General features: G+C 35.3%; 1 protein-coding gene across 6 annotated transcripts in view; it reads right to left on the minus strand.

The window, feature by feature from the left end:
• Positions 1-23,090, minus strand: part of Csmd3 (CUB and Sushi multiple domains 3) — a 1,141,260-nt gene that overhangs the window by 235,391 nt on the left and 882,779 nt on the right. For all 6 annotated transcript variants that reach the window (XM_087190703.1, XM_087190702.1, XM_087190706.1 and 3 more), the window contains one exon: positions 15,613-15,807. In XM_087190703.1, the coding sequence (XP_087046829.1) occupies positions 15,613-15,807 (195 nt within the window). The remainder of the gene's footprint in view (positions 1-15,612; positions 15,808-23,090) is intronic.

A 23,090-nucleotide genomic window follows, 5' to 3' on the forward strand; every position in this document is an offset into this window, starting at 1 on the left:
ATAATTTGATTTATGTAAGTAAAATGTGTCTATGATTCATTTCAATTGCACAGGCTTGTTTTATTCCTCGATTATGTAGGCGGTAATACCACTCATAGATGTGGTATATTATGATTTAGATAGAAAATGGAGCCCAAAAGTCTCATGTGTTCCAAGATGGGGGCACTATACTAATCCGAGAAGTAATCATGGCTGAGTATGCTGCCAGGAGGGCAGGTCACTGGGAGCTTGCCTTTGGAGGCCCAGCTCTAGCTCTGGCTCTGGCTTATCTTCTGTGCTTTGGGGATGCCATGAGTTGGGAGACTCTCTCCTCCACCAAGCATGCAGTGAACCCTCTGGAGTTCTGTGTAATTGTGGACCAAACAAACCTTTCCTCCTTTACATTTCCAGCATCAGGTATTTTGTTCTAGTGACAGAAAAGCTGAGTGATACACGTTAATTCCAGAGAAACCATGGTAGGGCTGGTTTCTAGCCACTTAATGGAAAAGACTTACCTCCTGTGTTTTGAGTAGGGGTTTGTATGTCAAATACAAGAAGAGGACTGAACAGGAATAAGAAGAACACGAGGTGGCTTACCACTGAGTGAAGTAGAAAAATATCCCAGAATTTATATGGAATAGAGACTACTTGAATGTGCAAGTATCTTGTAGGCTTTATAATACATTCAGCATAGCCTTTAACTACTTGAAATTTTAACATTTATCTCTGCACTTCGGTAATGTATAATTTATTATCAAATATTCTCTATAATGAAAATTATTATATAATGTATAAATTATTCTCAGAAAGCAAGTGAGGTACTTTTAAAAGTGGTGACTCCTTGCAGGTCACCAAGGAACAATGCAGTATATTAAATCAATAATTTACTAGTAGTGACCTGTGATTCCTTGAGTTTGAAAGAACTGCTGTATCTCACAAAACTGCTGTTATTCCTCTAGTAAATTACTTATGCCCTAATATAACCTGATTGAATGTCACAAATCATACATCCAGTATAGGATGTGTTTGAAAGTTGTATTTCCCATGGAGCATTTTTTAAAGACAAGGCTTCCTGACCCTTAAACTCTCTGATATGAATGTGAATGCAGATACCCACTGTTCCCACAATTGCCTTTAAGATTAAAACTACTTATATCTATATTATCAAATTTTTTAATATTTTATTTGTTACAACAGTATAAAGTTTTGTTAATATTCCATGGGCACTTAAGAATAAGTAATTCATTTTCAGCATATTATGTGACGTATACCCATAAGATCTATTTTACTGATTGTATTTGCTATCTTTTCCATTGTTTTGTTTGATGTCTGATCTCTTTTACTGAGAATGTTGCATTTATATATTTGCATATCCTATAGTTTTTTTTCCATAAAAGCAGTGAGTTTTCTGGTGCATAAATATGTAAATGTTATACCTTCATATTGAATTGGGACTTTTAGTATTATAGTAGGATCTCTTGCTATATTTAATATTTTAAGCCTATTTTATCTGAAATTACTATTGCTGCTGTACTCTTGTGGTTTTTGCCTGATACATTTTTATCCTTTTTTAAAATCACATTAAATCACTATTTTAAATTTCTCTTGTATACAGTATATAATAGAGACTAGTTTCATGAGGCAAATTGGAAACAATTTTCTTTCAGTAGGCAAGTTAAATTAATTTATATTTGTTGCCATGATTCATATGTTTAATCTCAACTCTGTTGTACTATTTTATAACTATATATTAAACTATATACATTTTGTTTTTATTATGCTTTTTTCTACAGATATATTAAAACAGATGAGTATATGTGTATGAATATATAGAATATAATCTTTTATATACATGAACATAGTAAGATTTTTAAGTGTGTATATTTGTGAGATATAATAGTTATGATATATGTATAGATTGTGGAATTATTAAATATAAGGCAAATTAACATTTTAAAGATTAAAATTACTATTGTTTCATTATCTTCTTTGTAAAAACCTTGATCTAACTTTAAATACCTATTTATCCATTTTTATGCTCCTTTTCAGATCTCCTATATATGCATAAGTGCATTTTGTTTCCCTGCCTTAGATGGTAAGCCTCCAGTGCTATTTTATCATAATCATGATGAATATTTTCTCAAATTATAAACTACTATACTAATTATCTTATTTATTTTAATCTTCATTTTCCTCTACATTATTTTTGATACACTTATGTTTACCTATTTGGAAAACTGCAAGGATAATATTGCTATGAATTTTCTATTGCTTTATTTCTCTACTTAAAAGTAAAAAATCAAAAACCAAAAATCTCTCTTAAAACCAAAAAATCTCTCCCCATTCCTTATGAATTGTGTTCTAATATCACCTTTTCTAATACCAAAACAAAGTCCATTACAGTGTGGTAACTAATGGCTTGGAAACCCTCTTAATGACTCAATAAGTCAACTTAGTAAGATGTGAGCTTCCACGTCTGGCATGGATTGCCTGGACTGATTCATTTTATTTTGTTGGCTAAGAAGGCACCATCTTCACCCTTCCGTACTTGGAGAGATGAGTTTTCCATTAGAGTGTGCTCCCAGAGAAAGAAGGGTCATTCTACAGCAAAGGTATATTGATAACTATATTCTTTGGTTAGATCTTTCATGCTGACAACAAATTCTATTCATAATTCATTATGAGGACATGGATTGTTAACCTATTCCATGCCATTCATTTTTTAACTCTCATTTTAAAAATTGGCACATTGTATACTGATATGTTTTGGGTCTAAAATATCTTCCAGAAGTCTCATGTATTCAGAAGAGGAGTTCTGAGCAGGTAATGGGATTGCGGGGTTGCAATATCCATCAATTGGTTGAGTTCAAAGCTGAGTGTGCTATTAGGAGGTGGAGCCTGGTTGTAGAGATAGGTCACATGGGGCATGATCTGGGAGGGTATATTCTTGTCTCCAGCACCTTCCTTTCTCTCTGGCTCTTTCTTGCTTGTTCTACCTGCCAGGAATTGAGCAGTTTTTCTCTGCCACACCCTTCCCCCTACCACTTCTGCCTCTGAGCCAGCCAACCATGGACTGAAACCTCTAAAATTGTGAGCCAAGATAAATCTTTCCAACTTTAAGTTGTATATGATAGGCAGCTTTGAGATGAGGTAGAGGAAATAAAATAAGTAGAAAGGAGATAAAAAGACATAACTAAAAATTTTACTTTAAAAAAGACTACAACTTCCAGGATCCAGTCAAAATTACCTAAAGCCATCCATATTGGCCTTCCTTCAGCTAATTTAGACTCTTTTTCTTTCAGACTATCTCAGCCAAAATCCGTTGAGAACACTATAAATCCATAAATTAGTTTAGTTTAAAAAAGTAAAGAGCAGAAACCTGATTCTAAGATAAAGGAACAGGTTGAGAGTATTCAAAGAGTGTTTCTATTATCCATGTTAAAGAAATAAGGTCAAACTGGAATCAGACCTGCAAGTCAGGCCAGTACCCATCTGGGGAGTGGCCCACTTTTTCCTGGAGTTTCCACCCTCTCAAAAGAAGAATAAATGTCCCCAGTTCCAGGAAATAACGGGACTTCTTCCTCTGAACACTTGCTCTCTACTCTTGAGCGCATACTTTTAAATTTCTGTCTATCTATCCCATGCCTCTTACTGGCCAGTCCTAAAAATTCCTTTTCTGGAGCTGGAGTCAGCAAACCTGCTACTTATTCTCTGGGTAAGTGGGTTTAGGTTCCTAGTCTTGGGGGGGATCCTCTTCAGATTACATCCAGTGACATTTTTCTCACTGATGAAAAGTATTTAATATATTCATTTACCATAAGATTCACCCTTTTGAAGTATAAATTGAATGGTTTTTAGCATATTGACAAGTTGTATAACAAATTATACTATCAAATTTCAGAATATTTATATTGTCTCTCAAATAATTCTAGTACTCATAAGTAGTTGCTCTCTACTTCCTTCACTCTTGAGTTACTGGGAATTACTAATCTATAGTTTTGTAATAAACTGTATGGGAAAGTAATTGTTTGTTTTTTAAATATGAAAATCCCTTTTATCACTTGATTGATTTTTTTTCTGAGCCATTCCTCTTTAGTGATGATAATCTTGTTATCTTTTTAAAATTGTTTAAAATAACGACAGTTACTATGAAAATGCTTTTAGAAGAAAAAACCCTATTTAATAACTTAAGTCCTACCAAATCTTCTCACACGTGTTGCCTTCTCAAGAAAACTTTTTTTGAATTCTAGATTTGCTCAAAATCCCCACACTTTTTCAAATACATTTAGGTGAAAGATTAGCGATTTAGCAATTATAATCATGAATGTATTTCTATGGCCTCTTTGATTGATTCCTGTACCTATCTCTACATTACAAGAGCTATAAAGTCAAAATTTCTATGTCTTTTTATTATTTAGGATACATTTTAATGGCAATAAGCAAAAAACTAAGTGTGGCTATAGAAATTAAAAAAAAAAGTTATCTGGAAAAATAACATTCTAGGCATTCACAAATGTTTTTGCCTCTGAACAATGCCACGAAAAAGTCAGGCTTTTTCTATCCTTTCATTGAAGCAGTTCTCTGCTCAAGTGGTTCACAAGCATAGGATGGCTGCCTTAACATCAGCTACTCTATTCAAAGGCGAGGGTCAGGATAGGAGTAGAGGTTAGGACAGAGAAAAATCTTTTCTGTATTCTTCATCTGCTTTTAAGGAGCAGAAAGTACTTCCTAGAAGACGCTCAGCAGACTTCCTACTTCCTATCATGCTTCTTTTGATAGAACCGAGTTAATGATTAGCATAAAATTGTTTATGATTATCATTAGATAGAACTGGATCATGGCTTTATGACCATCTCTGGGCTAGAAGTCTAGCCTATTTTCCACAAGATTAAAGAATCTTCAGAGGGAAACTGTGGTGCTTAATAGTGACTAAGAACGGAAGTTATGTGTGATGGTAAAAGAGAAAGCCAACACTTGCAGGCTCAATTCTAATTCAGCAGGTATATCTATTGCTGCCATTGTCATCTCTATGGACATGAGACTCTGTCCTCTTCACCGTTAACATGGACTTGTGCCCTTGTCTCTGTAGGCATCTACCAGGCCTTCAGACTTGGACTGGGGCTGCAACCTTTCTTCCTCTTGTTCTGAGGCTTCCAACTTCAGGAGCTGAACAGACCCTGTATCCTCTGGCTCTCCAGAGTGCAGAGAAACAGCATGTTCTGCTCCTGTCTTCTCTGGAGCTCTTGCCTAAGAATTATGGGTAAGCCTTGGAGGAGGACTCATAATCTGCAGAAATTGGATTCACAATTTTGTTTGTATTTGTGGGCAATTTCTGGTCAGAAGGTCCAGAGCTCTTTAGATTCTGGCCAAGACCTAGGAGTTCTTTCTCCATCCATCTTGCTCAACTGTTTGCTCAGAGGGCTGTTACCTCAGGCACCATTCCAGTTACTGCTGATAATACTCAGGATGGTGGATGATGGTACCTTTTGGTGCTGTTCATTCTTTACACTCCATTATTTTCCTCCTCATATCCTTCCAAGTCTTTTTTGCACTGTTTGTATCTCTGGAGCCTAGCTTAGTGTCTTATATAGCAGACTGTCAAAAAATATATATCATGTTAGGAAATAATAGCTTGTTATTGACTAAATACATGGAATGTAAAAGAAATAATTTTGTAGCATGACAGACTATAACTTTTTGAAATTAGAAAGGATTGAATTCTAACTTCACCATTTGCTAACTGAATGTCCATCGAAGAAAAGGAAATATAAACTGGAAATTGAAAAGAAAAATTATCTGTTAGATGGGATACAGTGTAGGCTTCCATAAAATGAATTAACAAACTGTTGTGAATAATTCCAGAATTTTCTGGAAGTAACATAATGAGGTGTTACTAAGGCCTTGGGAAGATAAACTAGCTCATCAATTCCACGAAAATGGAAAGCTTAGAAAAAAATAGCAAGAAGAACTTCATTACCTGACACATACTTTTCTTGTGATGCCTTAAGTAACACTAATAGAACACTGTTGCCCTCTAGGAGGAGCTCATGGCTCTTATTTTTCTCTGTTAATTTTCACTAAAGATCAAGAACAGTGCTCAATATTCCATCCTAAAGGAAGAAGAAGCTACAACTTCAGTTCAGCCCTTTCTCCAGGCAGCGGAACACTTCTCGTCTTTGGAAGGTCAAGGTGGATGTGATATTCTACTTCTTTATGTTCTTTTATCCTTCTAAAGTTCAGGGAGGAAACAAACACAACACAACTAGAAAAAAGGAGGATAATACGGCCATCGTCTCTATTTCTTTGTAATTCAGGGGCTATTGGTCCATGAATTTGATGGGAAAGAAAATGCCTGTATCTTCTCAAGACCCTAACTGAATTTTTACTATCCAAATCTCATCATTTCTTTTAATCATGAACACAGGAAACAAAGAATCATGGTATTAGAAGTAGCTGGGCCTTTTTCAAGAAATCACACAGATTTTCATATTACATTTTAAGAGTTGCAGATACTTCAATATATTACAGTAATTACTAATCCTACTTTTAGAACTAATAATTATATATATCAAAACATGTTTTCAGTTGTAGTTTTATGTACTTTGATAACTGTCTTCAAGGACAACTGATTTCTTCTTCAAGCCTACCTGTTTTATTTTTATCTTACACACTCAAAAAAATAAAAAGCATAATTCTATAGGGGCCTGTAAGTTTTATCACATGACTGGGCTCTTAAGGAAGTCAGCATAAAAAATAAAGAAGTTGCTTCTGAAGACCAGGGTTCAAGATAAAGATGCAATGGCCAGGTCTCCATGCCTCCCTAAAGGATAAGCGATAACTTGGAGTCACACTGTAATTAGCACCATCTGGTCCAATAAAGTACAGATAGACATCAGTCACCCAGTTAGGTGACCAGAGCATCCGACCCATCCCTTCCCAAAAATGTCTTTGTTCTTTCCATTTACCCTTGCTACGTGACTGCGATCTGCTTTCCTATTGGACCAATATTGGCTAAGCACCTGTACTTGTAATCTTATAGGTAGATTATAGTTTGACCCCTGTTGTACCCACATTGTGCCTTTGCTGTATAAATTACCCCTGACAAAAGGCCTTGGTGGCCACCCACTTCCAGGACCTCTCCTGTCTCGGGAGCTATTCCTGTTCCCCAATAAACCTTTCCTACTCTTAACCTCCTTCATCCTTTGGAATTCATTCTCTGATTTCAGGGGACACAAATTAGGCGCATCTGACATCTAGCAGGTTGGGAGTTACATTTTCCCCAATATCACTATCTTTTCAAAGAATTTTGCTTAGAGATTGTTGCTGTGGCCTAAGAAGTTTTGGAAAATATTAATCACAGTGGAGGACCCTTACTTGCTTGCTCTTTTGTCTTTTTTCCCACAACAGAGTAGGTCAGTTCTTCTCTGAATCAGAAAGATCCCCAAACTCGGATTTGTAACATGGGGAGAAATAGTCAGTTTTTGGCTTAAATTTGATGCTCTATAAAACCACAGCCTAAATATGATTTGGCTTCATGTACTTATTAACTCTCCTTATGGTTCAGTCTAAGTCACTAGAGTTGTTTTGAGATTGGGGATGGAATTCTTTGTTGCAAAGGAAGTTCTTTTGATCTTCTTTTATTCTTTATCTCCCTTAGGAATTTTAGAGTGAATGGTTTGCTGATTGGAATGTAAGAGTATACTATTGCAATTTTCTTTGTTTAACAAAGTGAAAGGAAGTAGCAACTTACTTCCCTCCTTAAGAGTGTTTCCTTGAAAACATATAATAGGCATGACTTTTTGATGTTTTAATGTAAGGTTGCCAATCTCTGACCCCTGGGCTGGTAAACACATACTTCTCAAATTAACTGAAAGTCGCACAAGAGATGTACAGGAGATGAGTCACATCAATTTGCTTTTCAAGAAAATACAATAATTTTTAATTGTTCTTTTTTACTTTACTATATAAATCTATGCAACATTATGTCCAGTCTATGAAGCATCTCTACAAGACTGCCTGTAATTGAAATATGTTGATTCAATCATTAAATTGTTTTCTTTTCCAGGCTTTGTAGAATGAATTTTGTTATTAGGATTTTTATTTCCTCAACAGAAGTAAAGGTTTGGCTATCCTTAGATCTAATATTGTACTACCTCAATACCATTTAAGCTTCCCATGACTTCTGAAGTCACAGTTACATAGTTTATTCTCTTCAGTTAATGTAAAGAAAAAAAATTCCTGGGTAGCTTTCTCTATGAATATTTATTTTTTTATCTGCCAAACTGGCAATACATGAGGAAGGTACATTTGATGTCTGATTTAAATGTAGGCTACATGCTAGTGGAGAGTCACGGACATCTTGACACAATGAGAGGTACGTGACTGCCCTTTTGACAACATGGATTAAATATGGGTAACAAGAAAATATGCTGTGAATTATAAGTATTGATTTGCAATCAAATTGCTTTTAATGTGAGATGTTCTCCATAACATGCTCCAGAATCCACAGCAGCAGGGATTTATTTATAACAATGTTAATGATTCTCTAGACTAGTCTGCTGGAGGCCAACTGGAGAGATAATGTATGTAAGAATGCCTGGAAAATAGCAGGTGCTCAATAACATTAGCTTTTCTTCCTGTTGGCTTTTAAATAATAGTTTTTTCCTCCATTACTTGAAAATTAAATACGCTTTGGTCTCTTCCCAATGCTCCCTTACTTTTTTCAGCACAAAGCACATTGCACTTCACTATAGAACATGGTTCTGACACATTCTGTGTATTATAGCTATGAACAAAAAATTACCATGTGCTGCTGGTAAAAGGCAGACATATTTGATGATACTTGGAAACAATTTACAACCAGTCTTTGTTTTATGACTCTTTCATCTACATGTTTTAATTATATCATGTATTGAAATAAAATCAAATGCTAAATGGCTCAGTCTGTTAGACCAGATAATCTTGATATGCATTCATAATACATTGGGACGTTAGATTTGTTTCACATATGAAGAGAATTTTGTAAACCTCAAGGACATTTGGAATAAGTTTTTTAACTCAAGGCAAGTCATGCTATTTGAACAGAAGATTTGAGAGTAAAAGTTCATTTGTTTACTTCTACAAATACCAAAATATGTAATTTAATTAAAAGCAGGTCATATAAAGTTACTACTTTGAGATTACTCTGAAGTGGGAAAGGTATAATTATGAACGAGACTTTTTCCTGGCTTATTTCAAAACTGTCTCTTCAGCTGATAGGATGAGTGCTCTACTTTAAATCTATTTATCATTATACATATAGCTGGAGAGTGAACAGGAAAGGGGCAGGTGAGGTTTCGATATCTAATTTAACATATTGTATCTGCACTCTATGAACTGACTCAGCGGTTACTAGTGACTAAGTTATTATTTTTTGCATAAATTGAGGCTTACATTGGCATGAGTGAAATAGTATTTGGAATAGTGTTACAGCTTATGAAAAGAACAACTAGCATGGTTAAAGATATCTATTAAGACTTTTAGATTCTGCCCAAAGTTATATTTAAGATGAAACCTAAACATGCATTTCAGAAGAACAGTTGTATCAGTTTTTGCAATAATTTATCTTCTCATAATCCTCATGCTTAGCCTGCAGTAAGACTTCAGAAGTAAACAGAAAACCTTCAGGCTTACAACTTATTCTTGGTGCCATGAATTCACTTGTAAAACAGTGAACAAATTTCTATGGCTTGAGTGCTTCCTCCAAAATTTATGTGCTAGAAATTTAATTCTCAGTCCAACTGTGTTGAGAGGTAGGAGCTCTAAGAACTGATGAGATCATGAGGGTTCTGCCCCCATGAAAAGTAATGCTGCTCTCCTGCGACTAGGTCGGTTATTACAGGAGTGAGTTTCTGATAAAAGGGTGAGTTTAGACTCTTACTTCCTTCTCCTCTACTTCCTTCCTCTTCTCTCTCTCATCCTTCTTGTCCTTCTGCCTTCTACCGTGGGATCATGCAGTGGGAATGCCCATGCCAAATCTTGGCCCCTCAACCTTACACTTCCCAGCCCTAGAACTGTAAGAAAGAAATCTATTCTTTTTAAATTAGTCAAGTACTCTCTCATAGGAGCACAAAAGGGACTAATATAGTAACTGAAATATTCCAGGAATTCTTAAGACTCTAGAGATACAAAAAAGTTAATACATGGTCAAATGAAGCAGGCTACAGATAGGGCCATGGACAAGGCTGTGGATCCACAGTGAGACTGCCAGGCAAATGTGACTTTCAACAAGTGACTGAACCTCTCTCTGTGTTTTGTCTGCCTCATTTGTAAAATGAGAATATAAATAATTCCTTCTTCATGGAGTTATACTGGGAGATACAAGTCCTTTGTAACCTGGTCAAGTGCATCTCCAAACTAGGCCAGTAGTGCTCTGTCTTTATTGTTAACAATGGGTCTCACCTGTCTCATCAAATTGTAAAATTCTGAAGAACAAGGACCATTTTGAATCATGTTTTTTAATCTCTACTAGTTATTGAAGGACTGGGAATATAATTGGTACTTTGGAAAATGCCTGGGTGGGGAAAGGAATGAATAAATGATATGGTGACTTCCGTGGAATAGGTGGCAGGCTGGTGGTTCTTCAACAGTCCAAATCTATGTTTACGCTTAAGGTCTGATAATTAATTACCTGTTCATGTGGTACTTTGGACAGCAATCTGAAATTTAGTGATAGAACTTTTCAAAATTCTGGGCCCTCAAAGTATCTGGGACTTTACATACATCGGAGAAATCTTTACAGAGGTTATATGGTTTCAGTTTTAGATATGGATATTGATTCTTTCCTATGAGCTCTGTGAAGCACAGGGAAGTTAAGAAGGAAAATGACATATTTTTCCCTAATAAGAAGACAAGCAGTTATATGCCTGAAGGAAATAAAAGAGCTAGCCAGCCAAGGAGCTGGGGAAAACTATTCCAGGCCAAAGGAGCAAAAAATTTGAAAATTCAGAGGCACCAGTGGTGATCAGTGTTTTGAAGAAATACCAGGGTAGCCAGTATCATAGTGCAGCACAAGAAGAGGATAGCAATGAAGTTGTATAATAAAATCTTTGGGATTTATTCTGATTTAGAAATCCATTGGTGGATTTTTAGTAAATACCTTGTAATATGATGTGTGCTTTAAAAATCACTATTGTGTTGGGGCCGGGGATTTAGCTGAGTGGTTTCGCTGCCTGCTGCACAAGCGCAAGGGCCCAAGTTCAATCCCCGGTACCAAAAAAAAAAAAAAAAAATCACTATTGTGTTGAGAAGACAGTATATGGGGAATAAGGAAGGAAAGAAGAAAGTTAGGACAGGATGCGAGAGGCAAGGATGTCTGGTGAGCCAATAGGTAAAATAAATCAATGCAGCAAAATGAGGTGAAATAAATCAAGTAAATAGTATCAGGGAGGAAATGTGGAATTTGTCAGTATTTGTGTTTTATTGTCTAGCTAACGTTGAGTCAGATTATAGATAAGAATTACATGTGGCTTGGCATGCTAGCACTGTGGAAGCTGAGGCAGGAGGATCTCGGACAGTTGAAGGCCAGCTGAACTACATGGCAAGACCATGTCTCAAAAACAAAGAAATAAACAATAACAACAACAACAAAAGGATATGTGACTTCTACCTTAATTCAGTAGGTCTATTAACAATTAGATTAACAGTTTCAGCAATTGTCATTTAAAATGAGAAAGTAAAAAAGAGTTATACTCTAAATACAATTTTTTAAATGGCAAAGTCAATTGTAGGAAGAGATTTGCCATTTTGTTATCATTTAACTTATGTGACATTCTTCTGAGATAAACTGCAGTTTCTCATCACTGAGCAGGGCTTATGACAGGATACAATCATTTTGGATCTACTTCTGACAAATATAATCTCCCACTGTCCAATTTAAGTTCTTTAAAACATTTTCTCCAGTTTTAACATGTACAAGTAATGCTAAAGAGTGATAAAAACCTACCTTCTGAAAGAGTCAAACTGTAAATTCTTATGGTTTAGGTCAAGTTAACCAATGTTTACTAAAAGCCTGTTTATATAAGTAAATGTGTAACATGCTAAGCAGAATATGTGGCCCATGACTTCCTGGACTTTCTCTTCTAAAGTGAAACAAAAGGAAACATTAGAAGAAAATGCAAAATATAACTGTGTTTGAAGAGTTTGGAGAGGATGGTCATGTTCACATTTACTTGTATATTAAAAAAAGTAGTGTGAAGACCCTACATCCCATCCTCATGCCACAGTAAATGAATGAATGAATAATAAATAAATAATAAAAAGTACATGATAGATAAATAATCTTTTCTTATTCTGACATTGAGGAATTAGAGTCTAATAGTCAACTCGCTACTTTGGTACTTTAAAGCAAAGCCTCCTGGCCATGTTCTTGGAGACCTTGGTCAGGATTCCTGTTGTGGAAAAAGATTTCATACGAAAAGCGAGAGAACTCCTGAACTAATTCTCAAACACTGATTAAATTAGAAATAGAAGCATAATCGTTTTAACACATAAGCAAGGCAATCAGTAGAATAATCAAAACTAATATCACTTCAGTACACTGAGGAGAAGAGCTGTGGTCTTGGGGTAATTTTCTTTTATGTCAGGAAATCAGTAAGAATAATTTAGAGCTTTATTATAGGGCTATAAAGAGCAATTAGAAATTACTAGAAGAATCAACTTTTGCAGCACCATTGTGTAACACTGAAGCCATTCTATATTATTTTCTTAGTAGTAATTGCAGGCATATTTTATTCAGATAAAAAATAAAATCTATGTGGCTCGGTGATAGAGTGCTGGCCTTGCATTTGGGAGGGCCTGTTTGATCCCTAGCACCACAAATGATCCAAAAACTATATATACATAATTTACCTTACAAATAAGGAATTTGTCTGTATGAGCAATGTCCTTCTGGCTCTATTACATGTGCTTTAATTTTGACTTAAGTATTAAATTATTGCATCTGCAAACCAGCCTTCGTATATAGTCTTACTGTGAGGTTAAACTATTAGATAGGTGTGGTAGTGATTAGAAAACTAAAATGTATTAAGCTTTCCTCAGTGTACAACAGTAATAGCCACAGAAGCCACTGTTATACATTAATTATTTAATATAATTTTCCCAATGACCTTACAAATTACACACTCTTATCACATGATTAGATATACAGTGGTACCTCAGTACTTGTTCTTAATTAGTTCCAGAAGAAACAACAGGTACCCAAGATGACAAGTGTCAAGCAAATGGTTTTTGCTGGAAAGGGTAACAAGTCATTACCAATAACTGTAAGGGACTTTACTAAATTCTCTGTATGTGATGTTTATTAACTGACTTTTCACAATAATCTATTGAATTAATAGGTGTCACTGAATTTTTAGAGATTTAAAAATCAAAGCTCTGTTTTTTTCAGGTCATAGTGTCAAAGGAATTGAACCCAGGTCTATTATACTCTTGAAACTGTCTATCGGTATGCCTTTGCAAGCAACATTAAGTTACTTAACTGGACAAAATTGATAAGATGAAATGTATTTCTTTCAGATTTATTTGTGTATATTAATGGTGTACATACAGATATGATACAGTTGATATTTCTATGATAAATGAAATTGATGTTTCCTCCAATATAGAAGACTGTTGGAAAGTAATAGGATTATTTTTGGCAGATGTATTCTTATAAATGTATACTATTCTCAGGTATTTCTGACTTTCTTAGATTTTTCCTTCTTATGGCTCTAAATTCTTAAAGAATGATAATCAGTCTCTTCAATTTCCATAAAACTGCCATACCACTAATTATTTATTAGAAGAAGTCAACCTCAAATAGTTATTTTTAAAATCCTGTTTATCTTCTGATATAGGAAGTCATCAATGCAAGTCAAGAATTAATCAGTTATTCTAGTAACTGGTGAACCAGTTTAGTAGATGTTCAATATTTCTTTATTTCTTTTAACAATATTTTGAAGCACAAGATTTTAATTATCTGTATTTTAGAGATTAGAGAATATACACTCAAAGAGATTAAATGACTTCTGAAAGTCAGAAGTTATGCAAAAAAATAATTCTTACAAGTGAGTACCTTCTACAATGAGGAAAAATTACCAAGTGTATTAGTCACTTAAAACTAGAAACCCATACTTGTATCAGATGAGGATTGTTGTGGGTTTCTTACTGAAATCCATGGTAATAAATATACTTCATATCACGGCCCAGTAAAAACAAATACAAACACCAAGTGAATGCATACATACGGGTACACACATGGACGTGTACATTTACTGAATTTTATTTATCTCTCTATATATAACTGCAAAAACATTACACAAAATAGTATTTTCCAAGCCTGTGTTCATTGAAGCACATTATTTTCTCTAGTTTTTATTTACGTCTAATTGAATTGAATTGAATGCTATTTCTACAATAAAACTGCTGGTCATGACCCAGTGAGTTGATTTTGTGACTCACTGCTGAGCATTTGGAAGATCTGCCCTAGATAATATCATCTCCTTCAGCTTTCTACAGTGCACTAGGATCAGCCACGTGCTGGGGCATCTGGTAACCTTCCCCAGAGATGTCGCTGTTTCTGTCTCCCCTCAATGCTCTTTTTTCATTGTATCTTTATATAGAGTTATATGCAAGTATATGATTTTTTAAACATAATAGTATTCTCTTTTTGGTACTTAGTTCTTAGGAGAAATGTATTCTTCTGTATTTCTTTTAAATAAAGATTTATCACCAATTCTTTTTATTTAATATTATTTTAATAGTACATATTGCCAATAGCTAAAGTTTACATTCATCTTGGGAAGCAGGCACATGAACATAATACAACTTTTAAAAAAATTAATCTCCTTCCCCTGTCCATCTACCTCTCTCCCTTGCTCTCTAGATCCCCTCTCCCCATTTTCATTACTATTGCTATTATTATTTTTAGTTCATGTTTGTGACATAGAATGTTAACACTTGTTGTATGAGTATTTAGTATGTGTATATTACACATGACTTTACACACCAATTCCTGATAAAATTAAATTTAATGGCATTTATCTAATTGTGTTGAAATTTTAGTTTCACAATGTTTGTTCCTCATTTATATGGCCAATATTTTATGTGCACTTAATGATTTCAAGAGCTCTAAATCCTACAGTCACACAAGCGAACATGAGAGACAATACCTTTTGTCTGAGAGAATTCTCCAACTGTAATAGGCCCATTGCTCTAGAGACACCTGGGAATATGAACACTACTTCAAAATCATTTTTTTATTGAATTCAGTTGTTAAACCCTTGATAAAATATCCTCATTGCCTACACCACACTTGTAAATAGGATGTTAAATTGTTGGTTTTTCATAATAAAGTCTTTATTAATTTTTTTCTCTTGAAAGTACCTATGTTTTATGAGTGTACATTTGGAGCACATCATAATCACACTTGTTTAAAGAAACTGGTACATGTACATAGCATATCTTGATCCTTTTGGATCCCTTTACTTCCCTTCTCCCCTCTTTCTCCCCCGATCCCCTTCTCTATCTCCAACTTTGTCCTAAAATACAGAAATAGCTATAAACATGTCTTGATTTTTTCCAATAATAAAAACTCAGCAAAGGTATGTTTCTTACCATGACAGCTTGGCAGGGCTCTGTTCCATCCGGGTCTCCCATCATCCCCCATGATGCAGGTCAGTGTTGAATATCCCTGAAGAACATAGCCAGCATCACAGTAATAGGTGACTGTGGACCCTAATTTATAATCCATTCCAAGCCTGGTACCATTCATTATATTGCCTGGATCAAAGCAAGACTCCCGCAGTTTTGCTGTAAAACAATGTGATATGATATCGATTGCTTTAAAATACTATTTCAATGAAATATTAGGACATACTAACTTCTTCTTCTAAACTAGAAGAGAAAGCACCAACATCCTTTCTCTCTCTGTTTAAGGGCTCAACCTACCAGGTAGCCCTTAACTCCATCTGAAATTTCATTAACATATTGAGTAGTAACAGGTTGCTTCATTAAAATAAGTGTCTAAGTATATAGTTACACATAGAGCTTCAGAATTTATTATAATTATATGGTATAGTTTATTCCTAAGTACTTTAAATAAATTACTTTGGAAAAGAACCAGGACCTTCTGTACTATTTATCTATTTGTAATATTTATTTAAAGCAGCTCACCCACAGTAATGTACACTCATTTCCTGTTACTGAACTCAAAAGTGATTCTACTATGTATGTTGCTCACAGTTCATTTCACTACTAAGAAGAGCATAAAAGACCCCACTTCTCTGCCCTGCACCTATTTCTCTGAATCTGCTTCTATCAGCAGTATCTCCCGCTGCAAATAACAAAACCCTGATGAAATCTAAGCCACAGTTTTCTTGGACAGATTGTTTATGCCAATACAAAATACTTTCAAAGCTAGCAGTAGCAGACAGCCATTCATAACAAAAAGCCATTTCCTGTACAGATGGGGAAGTAAGAAAGAGAGAAGCAGAATATTTTAAATCTATGTAGAGACACAAATTATGTTGTCCACTTTGTGAAATAGCCACTAAAATATTATGCAAATAGATCTGGGTAATGCCTTGAGATTATTTGCATTTTATTATGGTTATTATAGATTACTTAATAAATGATACATAATCTATAATAATTACAATGTGATTATTTTAAGAGCAAGTATAATGAATAAACTCAAATAAATACTTTTGTATATCAGAAGGTATCCTGTATTAATGAGAAGTCAAGAGAGAAGGCAAGTGGATTTTGTGGGCCCATCAGAATTTAAGCCAACGCTTTGGTGCTTGGATTTACAAAACATATTATAATAAATCCAGATTAATTACAACAGCAAGGATATTTCTTTAATTCACAAAAGTTCGCAAAGAGTTTAACTCTACATTTATAAGAAGTATGAGATATCTGTGATTAAGGAAGAACTATATATAATTTCTCTCAGATAAAGTCAAAAAGGAAACAGTGGGTCCAAACATTTAAATGATTATAATAAAATATCAGAGAACTAGAAAAGGTCCTTTTTCTTTTTTTCCTTGCTTCTTTCTTCCAATAATTACTTAAGAGCTCACCTAACAAACCCTGGGAACAACAGCAAACAGTCAGGAAATATTCTGTGTCTCATGCTGTTTATAGTTTACAAAGTAAAGACTTATACTAAGTAGATTCTTATAGTCATGATGACTGCTGCATAAGGCAGAGCACTCAGGAAATGTCCTGCAGAGTGACAACTCAAACTGGCACTGAGAATGAAGAACTAATCAGATGAAAGAGGGAGATGCAGAGAAGGCATGAAGAGGCATGAAGATGCATGAAGAGAAGGCAGTGTGCCAGAGCGTGTAAGTTGTATGAATCCAATTCCCAGCTTTGAAATCAAAGCTAAGTGATTTAATATTCTGCTAACTACACACACACACACACACACACACACACACACACACACATGTGCACACACACTCAAAAATTTTGCATCCCATACATTACACTCACACTTCACTCTAAAAATTGTTTCTCAAACCAAAGATTCCATCCATGAGTTCCACATCCATGGATTCAATTGACCACAGACCAAAAATAGTCAAATAATAAAAATCTCAGAAAGTTCTAAAAAAGAAGACTCGAGTCTACTCCACACTGAGAACTACACTGAAGCCATGACAATGAATTGATTCTCATACGCTGCAGCAGCCTCCTGCCCTTTTACTGATTCCTAATCACTACCAGCGCTAGTTGAACATTGCTCACCTTGCATCTGGTGGTATACTATGCAGTCAGGCCAAAGACACTGGCACCTGTACTGAACATTTACTAACCTTTTTCTTGGTCATTGTTTCCTAAATAACACAGTATAACAGCTATTTACATATAATTTATATGACACTATAATAAATAGAGATGCTTTAAGGATATGAGAAGACGTGCTCACTAGGTGATGCGCAGAAGTACACAGTTTGATATGAGGAACTTGACCATCCATGGATTTTGGTATCTACAAGAAGTCATAAAACCAGTCCCCCATGGATAGATACCCTGGGAAAACTATCTCTTTCTAGATAAAATATTCAGAAAACAGAGCTTTTAGGAAAGAACCAGCAGGGTGATTACTAAATTTGGTCACTCAGAATAGGGCATAAGTGATGAAAAGGTTGACTTGGTTTTTTTAAGACTAAAACCTCACATTAAGCCTTTTCTCAAACAAGAAAGAAAAAAACAGTGTAATTTTTTGTAGAATAGCAACCTAGCCTTCCTGAAATTGAACTAAATCCCTGTAGGAAAAGGAAGGATTGAAACTATCGTTTAAAAGGATTAATCTTTTTGACAAAGCTGACTAATACTCATCTTTTGCAAATGTTGGTTTTCTTTCTTTAAAGTCTTCCGGAAAGTTTCAATAACATGTCATTGAAACTAAACATCCTGTTTTTTGAGGAAAGGGAAAAGTGGTCAACAAATTAAAAAATATTGCCACTGCAACAATTTTCTACTGTTAGCTGCAATTTGAGAGGATTCAGTTATTATTATTTTTACATGCTGCATTAAATCCTTAGTGAATAGTTTCATTTGAAAAATTCTGCCCTTATTTCCATGTACAATGTGTGATAAAAATAAGGCTAGTGCTTAAATTTGAAAAACCTTTAAAAATGAATTAAAACAAAACTTACTATAGTAAAGCCATAGTAATGTCCCTCAAAATACTCTCACTTCAAACACAGGTAACCCATCATTCTTGTCATTTTTGGAAACAGTTCTACAAGTCTTCTTTGTGAGTGTCTGTAGTTGGGTTGTTGTGATTCTCCTTGATCATTTGGGGAAGTCTCATGTGCCAGATTTGATGAAAAAGGTAATTGAGGACTCATCTTTATGATCGCTCCCATACAGATTTTCACTAAAGAGGACTTCCAGGACTGCTTTTGAAAGTGGCAAGCGTGATGGGATGAGCACGTTCAAAGCAAGAGGGAGTGTTTGGGGGAGGACTAACGGCAATATGTCTTTTACTATAATAATTTTTTAAAAAATTTAGACATTTATCATATTTTTAAAAATCACACTGTGTGTACCATAGTAGTTACACTTGTAAATTTTGAAAACACCTAGAGACTCCTTACATTGAGATCTACACTAGATGTAAAGGCGATTTTCATTTTTGGATAAAATTGTGAGACAGACACATTATGAGAATTATTTTCTATGGATAATTACTTACCTTCGCCTTAATAATGGTTTGCCTACTTAACAGATCCTAGGTAAGCTTTCCTTGTCTTCTTATTTTCTCCAAATAAAATGTATTAAAAGATATATTTTATATCTGATAGTTTTTACTTTTTGAAATATATATTTCTACTGATATATATGTGCACACAAATATATGCCTATATATATGATAGAAGTAAGTATAAACAATAAAGTTATTAAATTTTAATTAAAAGCCTACTAAACCTAACTTTTTTAGGGTTAACAAATATCAAGATGCTTATGTTGTGGTATATGGCATAGATTAAAAAGACACAGGAAAGCATTTTTAGCCTCTTGGGCCTCTATGTATTAGCAGTTCATTTAAATGGCAAATATTTTCTTGAAAATTCTGAGATGTTTGTCTTTTCTTCAAATAGTTATAAGCATCATTGTCTTTTTATCAGCCTTAAGAAACTAGGTAAGTAAAGAGGAAACATTTCTTGAAATAAGGATGTGCTATGGATTGAATGTATTCTTTAAAGTTCAAGTGTTGGAAACTTAATCCCCAAGAAGTAAAGCCTGGTAAAAGGTGACTGTTATGGTTTGTGTTTAGATGTTCCCCCAAAGCCTCATGCAGATGAGGTCGACCTTCTTCAGAGGTGGAAAGTGTGATGCTGGTAAGGGTGTGTGATTATTAAACCACTAAACATGAGTGATTGGTCTGGCATCGCCTTAATCCAGGTAGTCTGAGTAAGATGAAAGGGGATTGCTGCCTTTGCTACAATTGTTGGGCACCATGTTCTTTCTCCTCCGATGCCTGTTTGCGATCTCTGCCTTGGAGCCAGCTGACTAGGGACTGAAACTTCTAGGAACTGAAAGCCAAATAAACCCCTTTCCTTTTAATTTTAGGTGTCAGGTATTTTGTCTCAGCAATGAGAGAAAAGTAACTAACACAATGATTATGTCACAAGGGCTCCACCTTTATGAATGGATTAATGTGTATATCCTTGGGCATGGTTAGTTATCTGGATTTCGGGCTTATTACATAAGGAGGCTTGATGCTCTCTTGCTCTCAGGCTCTCTCTCACCCTTTCTCAGCCCCTTGGCTTCTGCCATAGGATAATGCAGCAAGCAAGCACTTATCAGATGATGGCATCTTGGCCTTGAACTTTCCAGTCTCCAGAAGGATGAGGAATGAATTTTTTCCCTTTGTAAATTACTGAATCGTATAGATTCCATTGTAGTAGCAGAAAGTAGGATAAGAAATAGGAAAGCTATAAGAGAAATAAAACTTAGAGACCCTGAAGTGAACAATTGATTTTTTTTTCTACAGGTAAGAGGTTTTGACAACTAACTCAGAGATTTCATTATTTTCAATTTGAGACGTTTTCCTGAGAAGAACTATTTTGGAGTACAAAAATACCTCATGTGGACTTGTGTGTAGGTGTCAGGGTAGTGGCTGAGGATGGTGAATTGTAACCATGGACAAGGAGAAGGAGGCAGAGTTGTGATGGAATGCTTATGTACTTTTTTCTGCCTAACTCATGTTTTTTTTGCCCTTACTCATAGTGAAAATGCTAATTTCTGTGGTCTTGCACAACTCACTTGAACAATCTGACACTTAATTCCAACATTTGCGAAAAAGGAATAACAATACTTACAATGCTCTTAGCACAACATTTTTATTGCATTTAAAAGTGTGCCTGCTTGAATGAAGATAGAAATAATATACTCACTGTGCCTGGAATAGAGTACATACCAAATAATTATCTTTTTAAAAAGTCACATTTGTATTTTCCCATGAGGTTTGGAGAATACTAATGTGGAGAAACTGAGCAAACTGAGAAACATGGCTGGACATTCATTCAATTAGGTGAAAAATAATGTGTAATATAATATATATTATTGCAAGTGCCTCATTACATGGATTTAGTAATAGCTACAAGGAATTTGTATAAAAGAAGGATGGTGAAGTCATATTTAAATACAATAAGAAAGTATGCTACACTCAAGTAGCACCATCTGCCCTGAGGATGATGGTAAGATATGTTCCATGCATTTTTATCAAAAGATCTCTGGAAATGTTTTCTCTAACATTAATTACAGGAGAACCTGGCTGTAGCTGTACAGACACACCTTTCCCTAATCCTTTCTTTCCTCCCTCCCTTCCCTCCTTCCTTCCTTCCTTCCCTCCTTCCTTCCCTCCTTTCTTCCTTCCTTCTTTTCTACAGGTTATATTCATAAATCTTTCAATTTGTAGATATAAGTAGTTATTCCTAGACTAAATGAATTGCAGGGCAGGAATATACTCTTACGTTTCTTACATTTTAATAATGTTATTCTGTGATTCTAATTATAATTTAATTTAAAAACAAAAATCTTTAGGCTGATCAAAATAAATCAAGTAAAAACTACTTATAGGATAATTACTGTGTATAGGCATTATTCTAGGTATTTAATATGTAGTGGTGAGCAAATAGCTGAAGTCTTTGCTCTTAAGATTTTTGTATTGTAGTATATATGTAGGAGGTTCGTGGAATATAGGAAGGGAACTTTCTATATCTGATTAATAATATTTCAAGGTAAGAAAATATAATTAGATGAGAATGTTGACTCTGGAGCCTAGTCTGACTGAAATTTTACCTCTGTCAAATATATTGAGCAGATTATGTAACCTTGCTATATGAGGCAGCTATTGTACAGCTGAGACACAATAGCTGAGGTCCAAAAGTTAAAGAAGGAGTGGTTTAATTTGGTTTATAGTATTGAGGAACTCAATCCATGTTCAGTTGGCTCAAAGATAGGAACATCATGGTGGAAAAGCATGGTGGAGGAATGCTGCTTATTTCATGGCAGCTGAGAAGCAGGGGAGCAGTGTCTGAGAGGAACTACCCAGACACTCCCAGGAGCCAGGAGTGTGCTTTATTAATCTTCTCAGTGTTGTTTTGCCTAATGAATTTGACATATCAGGATTAATGGTTATAATTCAGGAAACTGAAATTAAGAGTGGTGGACTAATTACTCTGGCAGAGGAAATTTGGTAACACAATATTCAGGATGTGGCATAGGTATTCCTGACCTCTTTGAGCCAGATCTTTAGTGAGAATGGGGGGAAAAGACAAAGCAGAAAATTTGCAAAACTTGAATTGTGGCCTAGAAGGAATTCTTTGTGAAGTTGGGGCCAACCAAAGTGTGGTTGCTAAAGAGATTAGGGGTATTAAAAAGAAAACAAGTACTTTGTGCAGGGACAAAAATGATACCTTGAGGGCATCTCAGACATAAGCAAGATTCAACCAACTGCACACTTGAGTGTGCAAAACTGTCCAATTTTCATTAGAGAAGGGTCCTTTGGACCCCTAATAAAAAGAGGGCCTGTAGGCAATTGGTTGCCCAGAATTAATTTCACCATGTTTAACCATCCAGACACTTCAGCCAGGGTCCTAGGAGGCCTGGATACTGCTTCCACTGACAGCATATCTTGGTGTCATCCCTGTGAGGCTAGTTATACTGGTATGCAGAATGCATAAGTTATGAGATCAAGGAGGCTTCTACCCAGATTTCAAAAGGCCTGGAAAGCCAGGCAAGGAGCCCCTAAAAGGCCATTGCAAGAAGCTGCAGGTATGAAGCCAAAGGTACAGTGCGACTGTAAGAATCTGGAGATGCCAGGAATGTCCAGTGTTAGCTAAGGAAAGCAGCAAGCTGTGAATGAAGCCAGCCCAAGAGAGAGGCCACATGGGCTGCAACTGAAATAGCCATAGAGGTGGAGATGTCCAAGCCCTTTAAAACTCCTGTGTTCCCACCTAGTGCTCTGGACTGAATATTTCCCCTGCTGGGCTTTGATCTTGCTTTGGTCCAATTCTTTTCCATCCTATTAGTCCTCTATTTTGGAATGTGAATGTTTACCCCATGCC

Source organism: Heterocephalus glaber, unplaced genomic scaffold, assembly GCF_053883595.1.
Source record: "Heterocephalus glaber isolate CG9 unplaced genomic scaffold, H.glaber_assembly_v1.0 deba00001555, whole genome shotgun sequence".
In the NCBI taxonomy this organism is placed as follows: domain Eukaryota; kingdom Metazoa; phylum Chordata; class Mammalia; order Rodentia; family Bathyergidae; genus Heterocephalus; species Heterocephalus glaber.